Raw genomic sequence first — 14,552 nt, 5'->3', positions numbered from 1 at the left:
CAATAATGTCAATTTTATCAATTTTCATGATTTTGTAAGCATTGTTAGTTCAGTAAATTTTGTCAATTTAACCAATTTTCTAGATTTTGTATATTTGTCGATTTTAACAATTTTCATGATTTTGTCAACTTTTTCAAATTTGAAAATTCTGTAAATTTTGTCAAATTTGTCAATTTTGTCAAATTTGTCAATTTGGTCAGTTTTATTCATTTTGTCTATTTTGTCAATTTTGTAAGTTTTATCAAATTAGTTGATTTTGTCAATCTTGTCAATGTTGTCAATTTTGACAGCTTTGCCAATTTTGTTAATTAAGTGCATTTCGTCGATTTTGTTTTTGTCAATTTGGCCAATTTTCTCAATTTTTTCAATTTTATTCGATTCTGTCAAGTTTGTCAATTTTGTAAATTTGTCAATCTTGTAAATTTGATCAAAATTTAGTCAATTGGGTCAATTTTGTAAATTTCGCCAGTCAATTTTGTCAATCTTTCCAATTTTGTCAATCTTTCCAATTTTGTCAATTTTGTAAATATAGTGAATTTTGTCGATTTTGTCTTTGTTAATTTTGTGAATTTTGACAATTTGATCAATTTTGTCACTTTTGTCGATTTTTGTCAGTATTATCAATCTTGTCAATTTTGTCAATATAGTGAGTTTTGTCGATTTTGTCATCGTTAATTTAGTAATTTTTTTCAATTTTGTCAGTTTTATCAATCTTGTCAATTTTGTCAATTCAGTGAATTTTGTCGATTTTGTCATAGTCAATTTTGTCAATTCTGCCAATTTTCTCGATTTTGTCAATTTTATAAATATTATCAATTTTTATGATTTTTTCAGCTAAGTGAATTTTGTCAAATCAAGGAATTGAGCCAAGTTTGTCAATTTCGTCAATTTGGTCAATTAGGTAATTTTTTTTTCAATTTTGTCTATTTTGTCGATTTGTGTCAGTTCTATCAATCTTGTCAATTTTGTCAATTTAGTGAATTTTGTCGATTTTGTCATCGTTAATTTAGTATTTTTTTTTCAATTTTGTCGATTCTGTCAGTTTTATCAATCTTGTCAATTATGTCAATTTAATTAATTTTGTCGATTTTGTCATCTCTTTTGTCAATTTTGTTATTTTTGTCAATTTTGTCATTTTTTCAATTTTGTTAATTTTGTCAGTTTTATCAATATTGTCAATTTTGTCAATTCAGTGAATTTTGTAAATTTTGTCATCGTCAATTTGGTCAATTCTGCCAATTTTCTCGATTTAGTCAATTTTATAAATTTTATCAATTTTATGATTTTTTCAACTAAGTGAATTTTGTCAAATCAATGAATTATGTCAAGTTTGTCAATTTCGTCAATTTAGTAAAATTGGTCTATTTAGTCATTTTTTTTTCAAATTTGTCAATTTTGTCGATTTTGTCATTTTTGTATTTGGTCAACCTGGTGAAAATGGTTAATTCGGAGTTTTTTCCTGTTTCTTCAACTTTGTCAATAATTATTATTAGCTTTCCAAAAAAAAACCCAAATGCTTCAAACTATACTATGGAGGGCTTGGTGGCGCTACTGTTTGGTTGTCATCTTCCATTGGCTTCAGCAAGTGAAAGTTCAGATTGACCTCCAAGCCGTCATGTTTTTTCTCTAGACACCAACCCCAACAACAACAACGCAACGTTAGATTTGAAGAGAGGAAGAGAAAAGGGAACAAAAAAACAAGCTCGAGAGCTTAAAGCTCGAGAGGATTCAGTAGCATTTGTCTTATTAGATAGATGTGCATACATCGTCCGCGTACCCGAGTACCACGGTTGCCACATGTACAGATTTATCTAGACAGGTACAGATTTTTGAGCACATTTTTGGTACAGAATCTGTACGTACAGATGACAGATTTTCGAAATTTTATACAGATTTGTACAGATTTTTTACTTTTAAAAATTGAAACAAGTGTCTACACTTTGCTTTCATCCAGTTTATTGAAAACTGTATAAAAAACAATGTCAAAAGTTTGCTTTTATTATTCTGACGATAGGAGTTCCTTATTGGGAAGTACACACTCCATATAAAGGATGTTAAAAATCAAACTGTAACGCTGACAGGCAGAATTAAATATCTGATTCGAGGGATTGCAGTGGAGAGAGAATTCTTTGCAGTTGGAACGGTAATGATCAAAATTCCACAACTGCTTAACAAATCGCAACAATTTGCAACAATTTTCACTCTCTCTGAGCACCCGTTTCTCTCATTTTAACTTGAACCAGTGCTTGAACCTTCTAATTCTCTCTAACAAATTGCAACAAATTACCACAAATTCAATCATTGGCTGCAAAACTTGTATGATCATTGACGATGAATCTCCTTTTTATCTCAGTTCCCTGATCTGATTCCACTCGTCAGCAGTGGTTGAGCGCATTTTCTCATAAGTAAATGCCAATTAATCCAAAATTCGTAGGCGTCTGAGTGTTGAAACGCTATCTTTAGAACAAAAAGTTAGTATTTAAGATGAAACGGCGGATCGAAAAATGTCGTATTAAATATGACGCTCAAAAATCGTTTTAATAAAACTTTGTATACAAATTATAAACATTAGGTAATGTTTGTTATGAAAAATATTTTTCAATGTCAGTTTTTCAAAGAGAGAAAATAAAAATGAATAAATGAGTTTCACAAAAAGTGTTTAACTAAAAAACTGTAGTATGTGCAATGAAGTATCTATGTTTTTTTAGATTAAAAAAATAGAAACAAAATCTTCACATATCAACAAATTGAATGGAGAACTTTTTTTTTCTTCGGTACAGATTTTGGTACAGATTTTTGAGTTTTCGGTACAGATGAAAAAGATTTTTTCGATGAGCGGTACAGATTTGGATGTGGCAACATTGCCGAGTACCCGTGTTGTTTTCCCCTTCTCAGAGCAATCTGTGCCTGAATATAATGTTGGGCGAAGTTACTATCGCTTTCGTACCATGCAGTGTGAGCATCACGTACTCATCAACGACTTCTTTAATATCGGGGTCGTACCCCTTGGTGAAAACCATTTTTATGTTCAATAATTTGGAGCTTCGGTTCCGAAATTTTTGAAATGGTTCGGATGCAAACTGAACCATTATTAGGAAAAATTTAAAGATTGGCCGGGAAAATTTTAGTTGTCGTCTTCCTCCCACATGGTTTCTGTCACGATGACATCAAACCTGAGTGGGAGTGAAGCCTGTCTGTTCTCCCTTCCACAAATCGACAGATCCATACTTTTAGATAGCAAGCGCGTATCTATGACGTCACGTATAATTTGACGTCATATATACGATAATCTTGATTTTAGTGATTGCTGGTTGTGGCTAGCAAGCCAAATTGACACGTTTTTGGAGCGATGATTTTTGATATTTACTATGAAAATTAAATTTTCAAACTATTTTGTATTTTTTTCTTTCTTTTATAGGTTGAAGAAGAAAAAAAATCAAATTTTTCAAGATAAAAATCATTTTTATTGTACTGCTCAGTTTCACAAAAACGTCGAGAACAAAGTTTACAAAAATTCACACAAATACACACAAATACACAGACATCATCAGAACTCATCGAGCTGATTCGATTGGTACCTATAAAGGTATATCTAAGACCCATAATTAATGATCTCCCAAATCGACCGATAACTATACCTTTCTGAAAGAAAGGCAAAAAAATGATGGTCTGTGTCGATTTTGAGAAAAATAATTTATGGCTTGGTGCTTCTTGGTTGTGGTGGTGGCAATGATTTTGGTCGTTAAAAATGATCAACAGCGTGTAATTTAAATGTATATATTGTTAAAATATTTTGAATATACTGTTAATTTATCAATTATAACATTACAGTTTAATCAATCATATTTATGGTTAGATGGAAGAGGTCAACCAGAAATGTAAAGTAGAATCTAATATATTTATAGTTGAATGCCTAAAATTAACCATACAATTGAAGTTGAATCTATCTTATATACAGTTGAATCAATTATACCATTACAGTTGAATCCTTTATCTGCATAGTTGATTGCATAAAGTCAATCAGCAGTTTTTAGTTGTGTTTATTATATTTACAGTTGAATGCAAAAAAATCAACTACATAGTGATAATTGGTGTAACTAGGTGAAATAATTAGAACAACAGTCGTATTTTTTCTCCGTGTGCCGATGCCTTTTTCAACCAGTATCGTTGGGCCGGAATGGCCAATGCCGTAAATGCTGATGTTGTTGCTGCAGCGATACAATCGCCGCCGATACTTCGCTTTGCCATGATATTTGAAACGCCAGCACCTTGATACGGACGCAGACGAATTTTTACAAAACTCCTTACGGCCCAGCCGCAACATGGTATCCGTGCCCGTTGTATCGGAACGGTCGACGCCGTCGATGCAGCGATACTAGATATTGCCGAAGTCCTTGCACCACATTGTGCCGACATTTTGGAGTGCCAGAACAGGGGCAGAGCCACGATTCCGCAAAATTTCACGGACAGTTTATCCGTGAGTCGTACGCTTAAAGGAACGACAGTTTGTATGTAGTTAATGATGCGGTGGTAATAGGCACCTAGATCCAACGTAAATCCAGCTTGGGCTTACCGGAGTTTTGATTCAGCTGGAGCAGCGATGTGGCCGCGACACGATTCGGAAGGAAGTCCGAAACTTGTCGAACCTCAAAACTTGACAGACTTGGTTGTTCGTTATGGCCGGATCTACTATGTGTAGAATTACTATTTATAAAATGTTGAAGCATTCTATTGAGGCACATATATTCCCATGGAAAGCATTGAAGAGAGGCTACACCACTACACTTTCATCGAACAAACGCGAGGTAGAAGAGCAAATAATTCGTTTGGGTTGGGGAGTTGGTTTAATTGGCTTTCTGGTTGATGTTTTTCGGTGAATTTGAAATCAAATAAATACAATTTTTTTTAACATTTCTGCTAACTACCTTCAGCCATCCTCAGAAAACTATATTAGAGTCGATTTTAGCCTAAAATTTTTAGGAAGTCACGCAGGGCGGTTGAGCAAAAACCAGCTTATAGAATAAGTGAAAGCTCAACTCTACACTGTGGATGGACGCAGTTAGTGTTCTTGAACTGAGGCCACCGTTAGAGTGCCAGATGATCACTCGTCTAGTCCGATGAATCCAGCAACGGAACCTACGAATAAATGTTGGATAAAAGACTAAATAAGGGGAAACATCCAATTTGTAAATCTTCACTTTTCTTCTATGTTTTATTTGCTTGTCTTTGTGAATCTTCCCTTGCTTCACTCGGTCCATGGCAACCGTTTTCCAATTTCTCGGACATCCTACATTCGCCTACCCACCCACTTGGTCTAACCACCTGGCTCATTGCTCCGCTGCTCGTCTCGTTCCTACCGGATTTGTAGCGAACATCTGTTTTGCAGGACAATCGTCAGGCAATCTCCCAACATGTCCTGTCCAGCGTATCCGGCCAGCCTTCACCACCTTCTGAATACTGGGTTCGCCGTTGAGTCGCGCGAGCTCGTGGTTCATCCTTCGCCTCCACAATCCATTCTCCTACACGCCGCCAAAGATAGTATATACTAGAAGGTGACCGATAGACATAATAAAGATAACCGATGAAGTTCCAAAAAAGAATGACAACGAGTCAACTGACATCTAAAGAGGCTGTAGAAAACAAAGAGGCGCCATCTGATAGCTTTCAAAATAAGACAATCAAAAACCATGCTACAGTGTTGCCCCAGGATTGCATTTACAAAAGGGGAGAGTGGGGATACTTGATCCCCTTTTCTTATTTTCACCATATCTTTTGGGGAAAAATTTTGCAACTCGCCGTCTTTGACATTTTCTGACAGCTTGTAACTTCAAGTTTCTATGCTCCAAAAATTAGATCGATACTTGAACCCGTTGATGAACTAGAAGCATTTTCGTGGGAGTAAAAAAATTGCGATTTTTCCGAAGTTATGGGAGACTTGATCCCCTATTGAAGGAGGCTTGATATTTTATTCAGGAAGCCCTAATCCTTGTATAAAATCAAATAAAACCCAAAGATAGAATGTTAATTGACTATTTTGGTCATGTTTGTTCTCATTTCACAATTTATAGCAGACATAAGAAGAAAATTCTATACCTATATACCTAAGAGTCCAGCGTCGATTGACCGGCGCATAGGGCTGAGATAAAAGATCTCCACTGCTGGCGATCCGGAGCCAGCGTCTTCACTTGCTGCCAGCCAAGGTTCTCGTCAACTGTGCGGACTTCAGCGGCTAGACTTCGCCGCCAGGAGCTTTTGGGCCTGCCTCTTCTTCGATGCCCATCTGGATTACAGTCAAGCGCCTCTCTGCAAATCTCGTTTTCATCTCTTCACAGCGAGTGCCCAATCCATCTCCACTTACGTTCCCGAATCTCGATTTCTAGCGCCTTTTGATGACACCGGCGATGAAGTTCAACGTTTGATTCACAAAAACTTGCAGTTTTCGCGTCGTCACCGCATATGTGCACCAAGTTTCACACCCGTACAGCAATACGGATTTGACGTTTGAGTTGAAGATTCGGATCTTAGTTCGTAGAGAGATCTGGCGTGACCGCCAGATGTTTCGGAGACTCGCAAACGCAAATCGGGCTTTTCTGATCCGGGTTTCGATGTCCTTCTTGGTACCACCATCAGGCGTAATCTGGCTACCAAGATACTGGAAGCACTCCACTGTCTCAACCTGTTGTCCAGCTACCACGAAATTGGAACGATTTTCTGTATTGATTTCCATCGACTTGGTCTTTCCGACATTGATTTTGAGACCTGCTGCCTTGGAGCTTTCGGTGAGGTCATCGAGTTTGCTCTGCATGTCTTGTTGTGTTTGGGCGAGCAAAACAATATCGTCTGTCAGGTCAAGGTCGTTCAGTTGCTCCATGGTTGAAGGATTCCACGGCAATCCTCGGTTTGGTCTACAGTCAATCGATCCAGTCAAGATCTCATCCATTACGATGAGAAAAAGCAGCGGTAACAAAATACATCCTTGTCTCACTCCAGCAGTTGCCGGGATTGGCTCAGACAAGACACCGTCGTGCAAGACCTTGCACGAAAATGCCTCGTACTGTGCTTCGATGAGATGGACTAGTTTCTCTGGGACCCCTCGTCGTCTAAGAGCAGCCCAGATGTTTTCGTGAATCAGTCGGTCAAATGCTTTTTCGAAATCAACGAACACCAGCAGAAGAGAGTCCTGGAATTCGTTGATTTGTTCCAGTATGATTCGTAGCATTGTGATGTGGTCCACACATGATCCTGTTCAGGATCACTTTGCAGAGTACTTTAAGGGTTGTACAGATCAAAGTTATGCCACGCCAGTTACCGCACTCTGTTAGGTCTCCTTTCTTTGGGACCTTTACGAGGATACCCTGCATCCAGTCGGCCGGGAATGTTGCAGTATCCCAAATGTCAGCGAAAAGACGGTGCAACATTTGTGCTGACAAGGCAGGGTTGGCTTTGAACATTTCAGCAGGAATGCAATCGATTCCAGGCGCTTTGTTGGATTTCATGTCCTTGATTGCCGCTTCTATTTCAGCCAGCGACTTACTGTGGGCACCTCGAGCTGCGGGTTCTGTTGGCCATTGCTATTTGTAACTTGGAAAAGTTGATCAAAATGCTCAGTCCAACGCTTGAGCTGATCTGTTCGATCTGTCAGTAGCTGACCTGCTCGGTTTTTTCAGCGGCATTCTTGCATTAGTCCTTGTACCTGTTACCGTTGTAACAGTTCATAGGTTGCATGTCGGTTTTTGTTTCTTTGTTCCATGTCAATTGGTTAATTTATTTATTTTATAAATGTATTAGGCAATAGTTCGAATTTGAATTTAAATAATGGCTAGGTAAAACAGACGTCACAAACATTTGACAGCACACGTATAACATCACAACACAGAAGGGGCGAATTACGGTTCAGTGGGCGGCAATGGGAAAATCGGATGACAGGTCAGAACGAAGAGGCCGAGGGAGTGTCTCTTTCGGTTGGTAGCCGCAGAGTGAACACCACGCGTGCTTCGGTTGCGAACATTAAGGCGTAATAAGCAGGAAGTAAATCCGACTGTGGGCCAGCAAAACGCCCAAGTCGCAAGTTATCGTGAAATTAAGCCTCCGGTGACACGACAAAAGTCCCGGATACCTCGGACATCCCGTTTGCGCTGGAGTTGCCAACCCATTACTGGCCAACATCCGCAGGTGAAAGGAGTCCGCCAACACGTGCCCGACACATGTCATTGCGCCATCATCGAACCGAGTCCGCTAATCATCACCAAACCACCCGGAAGATTGCTTTCCACCTAGAAAGCCCGCCTTGTGCCTCGACCAACCAGGCAAATAATCGTCACCAGCCCAATATTCGTTCGTCAGGTCACCGCTAGTGCATCGCCAAGTTTCCGGCGAGCCGCCAAGCCTCGACGAATGCATCGGTAAGCCACGACCAGGTCTCCGTTAAGCCAAGACCAGGTTTCCGTCAGACTCTCGCCAAGCCTTCGCCAGACCACCGCCAAGACACTAGTTGATCGCTACAAATCCGCCACCATCTCCCAGCCACCGACGAGCCACCGGAACCGCCACTTGAGAACCGAGATTCCCCGCCGCAGGCCTGCATCGACGTGAGTACACTTAACACACAATACACAAAACACACAGAAATTATAAACACACAATAAAACACAATTAAAACTAAATATCCTCTTGTAACATCCACACAATATCACATCCGAGTTCTGGGTATAAATAGTAGGCACAAAGCCGACCTTGAGGTCCTCCGTTGACATCCAGATCGAGCTAGCCAGTGCAAAAGAAGGTGATGTAGACCCACCCTCACTGATCCCCAGAGGAACGACCAGGGATCCGAGGGCTTAGACCCCGTCCCCTCTGGACGTGTGGTAATATACCACTAAGGCGGCGAGAAATATCCTATAATAATCGGATATCTCCAATGGCGGCGGCTCTTTCTCCCTCTTCGGCTAGGGAGTTTGTCCAGGCTCTCTTGTCTCGTCTACAACAAGCTCGTTGAACTGCCTTTTCCAGCTCCGCATTCTAGCTGTTCAACGTATGCCCTTTTCACCTCTGGATTCTCCAACCGGCGGACGTCGTATCGACACCCGACTTTCTCCTCACGCCGTTGGACACGCGCAACTCTCAGTCGTATCTCGCCAAGGACGAGGTGATGGTCAGATGCAATGTCTGCGCTTCGTTTGTTGCGGACATCAAGAAGGCTCCTTCTCCATTTTCGACTGATGCAGATGTGGTCAATTTGATTTTCTGTTCGGCCATCTCGGGATACCCAAGTGACCTTATGTGCTGGTCGAGGGAAGAGCGATCCACCAATCACCATGTTGTTGTTGCCACAAAATTCTACAAACAGCTCTCCGTTTTCGCTCATCTGTCCTAGACCATGGCGCCCCATGATGCGCTCAAAGTCCTGATTGTCGGAGCCAATCTTTGCGTTGAAGTCGCCTAAGTGGATTTGAATGTCACCCTTCGGAATTCTCTCAACCACGCTGTTTAATTGACTGAAAAACTGCTCTTTCTCCTGCAAATCGGCAACGTCAGTTGGCGCATAACACTGGAGCATTGTAAGGTTTCTAACCCGTGTTCTGAATCTGTCTACGATTATTCGTTTGTTTATCGGTTCCCATCTTATGAGGGCCGCATGGGCCTGCGGGGTTAATAGGAAACCAACTCCTCGTTCCCGAGTAGCGTGTTCTCCTCGTATGCCAGAGTAAAGCAGTACTTGCCCAGACTGTGTCTTGTGTTCTCCAGTGTTAGGCTAACGGACTTCGCTCAGTCCCAATATCTCTAGCTTGAGGCGGCTGGCTTCTTTAGCAAGTTGAGCCAGCTTACCTGGCTGGGCAAGGGTCAAAACATTCCAAGTTCCAATTCTAGTCCGTGTTTTCATGCTAATAGTCGTTGCCAAAGTTCCAATTCGGTTATTTCTTCTCTCAGTTTCTGTAACAATACAAGATATCAGGAGCAGTAGGTTGTTAGCCTAAAGTCCCTATCCCGCGATGGGGCTGCCATCTTGGACTTAGCTGGCGGGAGCCGCATTTCATAAATTCAGCCGCTTGCTGCAAGACAGACGCTGTTTGAGCCGCCCCTGACCTGGAGAACAGACGCTCGTTTGTTGTTGCACGCCGCCCCTGACCTGGGGAACAGACGCGTGCGGCCACCTTCTCAGTCTGCATGCGACCAAAGCATCCACCGGGGTTGGGTACCCGATCTCCGCTTAGGTTACTCGCATCCCAGCCGGTACCACGGGGAGGTAGAGATAGGAGTTGTGAATAAGAGGTGATATGACCACTATGGGGTCTCTGTAGCACATTATCCATCGTTTACCAGCTACCAGTACTGATTATTCTAATGAAACAAAATTTGTTATTTGCTCACTGGTCTGTGATTCAATCAGACCAATTTGACATTTGAGCGCTTTTTTTTCATTTTTTTTTTTTTTGGTTTTCCAGCCCTGGGGTACTGACAAGTGACAACCATAACAGCAGCCGACTGCTTTTTCTTAACATCTTTATGAGGGCAGTTTTTATTTCCGTTTGTTTTAACTGAAGTTGATTATGGACAAAGTCATCAATACTTTTTTAAACACCAATGAACCTTCAATAACTGTGAGTGATGAACTTTGCATTTGAGTTGAGTTGAATTAGAAATCCAAAAAACTGTATAAGCTTCTGAAAGTGGCATATTTCATTTCTCCCAGTTCCAGTTGGAAGGATTTTAGAACCGAGCGAAGAATTTTCCGCGAACGCGCAAAGCCCGTACAAATAAGTTCCAACAAAGGCTTCTTTGCCAGGGCACCACACCGCTGCTACTTACGATGGTTCCGTAACTTTCCAACGGGAAATTTTGATTTCAATTCAACTCAACTGAAAAAGTAGCGGATATCCGGGCTTACCTTTTTCTCCCGGTTTTCCGCATCCGGATCCATTTTGGACAGGTTTCGCACAGCACAGCGCAAGGGCAACGCAGAATGAGCTGCACACAATTTTGAACGACCCGGGGAAACATTATTCACTGATGCACGCCCCGGCAAACGAGGCGCAACCAACCCATGTCACATTTGTGCATTACCGTTCTTGACGCCCGGGTCATTTTCCCGAGAGTAAGGATTCTTTTTTTGCTGGGCCGGCTGCTGGTTCCAACTTTCGGCATGCTTTTGCTCAGATCCGGTAGTCGTGAATCATAATGCTGGCTTTGAATGCGAGGGTGGCAAGAATCATCGTTCCGTTGAGCCCCAATTCGGGTAGGTTTTCTTGTGAAGTTGAACGAGTCGCGGCCTGGCTCTGGCAGCATGGTATTTAGTAGCAAAAGCTGAACCCCCTCTCTGAAAGTCAAGTCACCGTTTGAGAAAGGAGTTTTCGCTTCTGGTAGAAATACTAGCGCGATCTTCGAATTAAGGGACTTGAAAAAAAAAACAATATCGTTAACTCCCAAGCAACCCCAAGTCACATATTTACTTGAATATAAAGCCTTTGTAAGTTACATATTGACTGACAAAGAGAATCAGCTGCCCAAGTCCCATGAGTGAAGTTCATGTACTCATTAATTAATTTAAATTCGAGAAGTGACTTATTTTGACCAATTCCCTTGAGTAAACTATATGTACTCATTAATGAATACAATACATCAATGAATAAAATTTTCTTCTACAGTTTGTTCTGAATTGCTTGACGGATAAATCAAGCATAAGTTTACTTTTTTTGGACGTAGCAATTGGCGTTGAGGACCAAAAATGTGAAAAAAGGGTGCGAAATAAAAATAGGACCACTTGAGTTTTTCAACAAAAACAAGATTATTTATAAAAATTTACTGTGTAAAAGTGATTAATAATGCTTCTACGAATTATTTGAATAGATAACTGCATTTTAAGGAGTTTTCTAGAATTTCAAAAGTTTTCAAAGGTATTAAAAGGGGGTTTTAAGAGATGCTCTTCTAGCGTTTAGGAATTTGCCTTTGAAAACCTTTGGAATTCTAGAAAACTCCTTAAAATGCAGTTATCTATTCAAATAACTCGTAGAAGCATTATTAATCACTTTTACACAGTAAATTTTTAAAAATAATCTTGTTTTTGTTGAAAAACTCAAGTGGTGCTATTCTTATTTCGCACCCTTTTTTCACATTTTTGGTCCTCAACGCCAATTGCTACGTCCAAAAAAAGTAAACTTATGCTTGATTTATACGTTAAGCAATTCAGAACAAACTGTAGAAGAAAATTTTCGTGATTTCCAATCATTCATATTTTTACAAGCAAAACACATAGTGGTGCTATTCTTATTTCGCTCACTGTAGTTCTTGGATTTCCGACCACCAACTGATCGAATCGAGAGCAAGCAAAGAGAATGGCCAGTACCTCTTTCTCAATCTGAGCATAATTTTTCTCTGTTTGCGTAAGCGTCCTAGATGCGAATCCTATAACTCCGTTTTGTTGAAATGCAGCTACGCCCAATCCAAAAGAACTGGCGTCACATTCGATAACGAGAGGCAGTCGGACATCATAGTAGCGGAGAGTTTTAATGTCCGAAACAAGAGACTTTAGATTTTCAAATTCCTTCTGCTGCACATTCGACCATTCCCAAGGGACCTTCTCTGATATCAATTTCCGCAGTTCTATACAATTGGAGCTCAAGTCGGGGATAAATCGACTCAAATATGTTATCATGCCAACAAACCGATGAAGTTCTGCTCGATTGGATGGGATGGGATAGTGGACGATAGAAGTAACTTTAGATTCATCGGGTTTGAGACCTTAGCTGGAGAGAACATGACCATAGTATTTCACCGGAGTTTCACAAAGTTTTAATTTGGACCTATTCAGTTTCACGTTATTGTCCTGAAGACGAGCAAACAACCTTTCCAAATTCCTATTGTGATCCTCCAAAGCTTCTTTCATAGTATCCCCTCGACCAAATATTAACACATCATCGGCCAAACATTCAACGCCAATCAATCCTTGAATGACCTCCTGTAGTTTGGATTGAAAGATTTCGGGTGCGGAGGAGATTCCAAAAGGGAGGCGTAACCATCGAAAACGGCCAAATGGAGTCCACGTGGTGAGCTTGCTGCTATACTCATCCAAAGCCATATGCCAAAACCCCTTTTTTGCATCGACAGTGGAAAACACTATTGCTTGGCCCAGCTCAGGAAGAATTTCGTCAAGGGTCACGAACTGAAGATTTGGTCGTTTTATGGCTTTATTTAAGGGAATAGGATCCAAGCAAATTCGGAGAGACTGGGATTCTGCAGGGCCACGCTTAAAAAGAAGTATATTACTAACCCATTCTGTGTGATTGTACTCCCTGGTCAAAATTCCATCCTTTTGAAGCTTCTCGAGTTCTTCCTTGAGATGATTTCGCAGCGCTATTGGTAAATACACGCCGGGGTTTCTGTATCACTGGTTGAACATTTTAATCTACCTCCAAATGAACTTTTCCTGGCATTTGACCATATCCTTCGAAAATATGGCTATACTGATTCACTATTTCTTCGGCTTTGATCCGGTAAATCTTCAATATTTCTTCGTCATTCTTCGGTAACGCCGGAATCAAAGACACCGTATTGCAGTATTTGATCAGCCCCAGCGTCGTACAAACTTTCAACGACAACAGCGGCCGGTGAGTGACATCCACCACTTGAAATACCAGCCGATATTTTTTTTCCTTTATGCTTACACAGCAGCTTCATCTGGCCCAATACAGATATGGAACTCCCACCAAACGCTTGTAACTTATATGGTGATGACAATAGCTGCGGTTTTGTATCACCGAGTAGCTCACACAGCCAATCATATCCAACAAAACTTGTATTAGCTCCTGTATCGAGCTCGCACTTTATTTTCTTCCATTTATTTCCAACTTTCACTACAACATCTGCTAGTACGTTTCCACCTTTATGTGAATTATCGTAGATTTTTCCTATTTCTCCTTCCACTTCGGAATCACTAGATTGTCCTCTATATTCACTTTCTGATGAACTAGCATCTTCACTGTAGTTTTCATTTCTCACTTCTTTCACTATGCGCGATTTGTTTCGCTTCGAATCTTTTCCTTTTCCTCCTTTGCACACTTTTTCATAATGGTTCTTTTGCCCGCACTTCTTACATTTTTGACCATATGCCGGGCAAGCACCTTTCACGAACAAATGCCAGTCGCCACAGAATTTGCATTTTCGATTTTTCGACACGTTCACTTTATTCACGTCTACTTGGCTTTGAAGCGAGAGCACTTCCATACGTCACAAGTCAATCGCATTCAAAAAGGTTAAGTCACTCATTGTTTGCATCTTTGTTCTGAGGTGCGACCACTTGTTGGAAGTAACAATTTTATAGGTTATTATTTCCTCTTCCAAAGCTGCGAAACGACACGGCTTAACCAGACATTTCAACCGACAAACAAAATCATCTACACTTTCATTCGGTAGTTGTCCAGTACTGAAAAAATCCAAACGATCTACAATAACATTTCGAACACGAACCACTTTTGCTCGAATCGCTGCAAGAACCGTTGTCGGATTCACTTTGTCGTCCTCCGTCAGCTCAAAATTGTAATTTTTTTTAGAGCTGCCAC

The 14,552-nt window shown here is 40.6% G+C and overlaps 1 protein-coding gene across 1 annotated transcript in view; it reads right to left on the bottom strand.

Annotated features, from left to right (window-relative positions):
• Nucleotides 1-13,371, bottom strand: part of LOC129737993 (uncharacterized) — a 499,481-nt gene extending 486,110 nt beyond the window's left edge. Inside the window, exon 1 of the mRNA XM_055729168.1 lies at nt 13,265-13,371. Coding sequence (XP_055585143.1) covers nt 13,265-13,268 — 4 coding nt within the window. The 5' untranslated portion in view covers nt 13,269-13,371. The remainder of the gene's footprint in view (nt 1-13,264) is intronic.
• Nucleotides 13,372-14,552: the final 1,181 nt, after the last annotated feature.

The sequence above is a fragment of the Uranotaenia lowii genome, chromosome 1 (genome assembly GCF_029784155.1).
Source record: "Uranotaenia lowii strain MFRU-FL chromosome 1, ASM2978415v1, whole genome shotgun sequence".
NCBI lineage: Eukaryota > Metazoa > Arthropoda > Insecta > Diptera > Culicidae > Uranotaenia > Uranotaenia lowii.
Note: the sequence above shows the minus strand (reverse complement) of the source record. Positions and strands in the feature narration are given on the sequence as shown.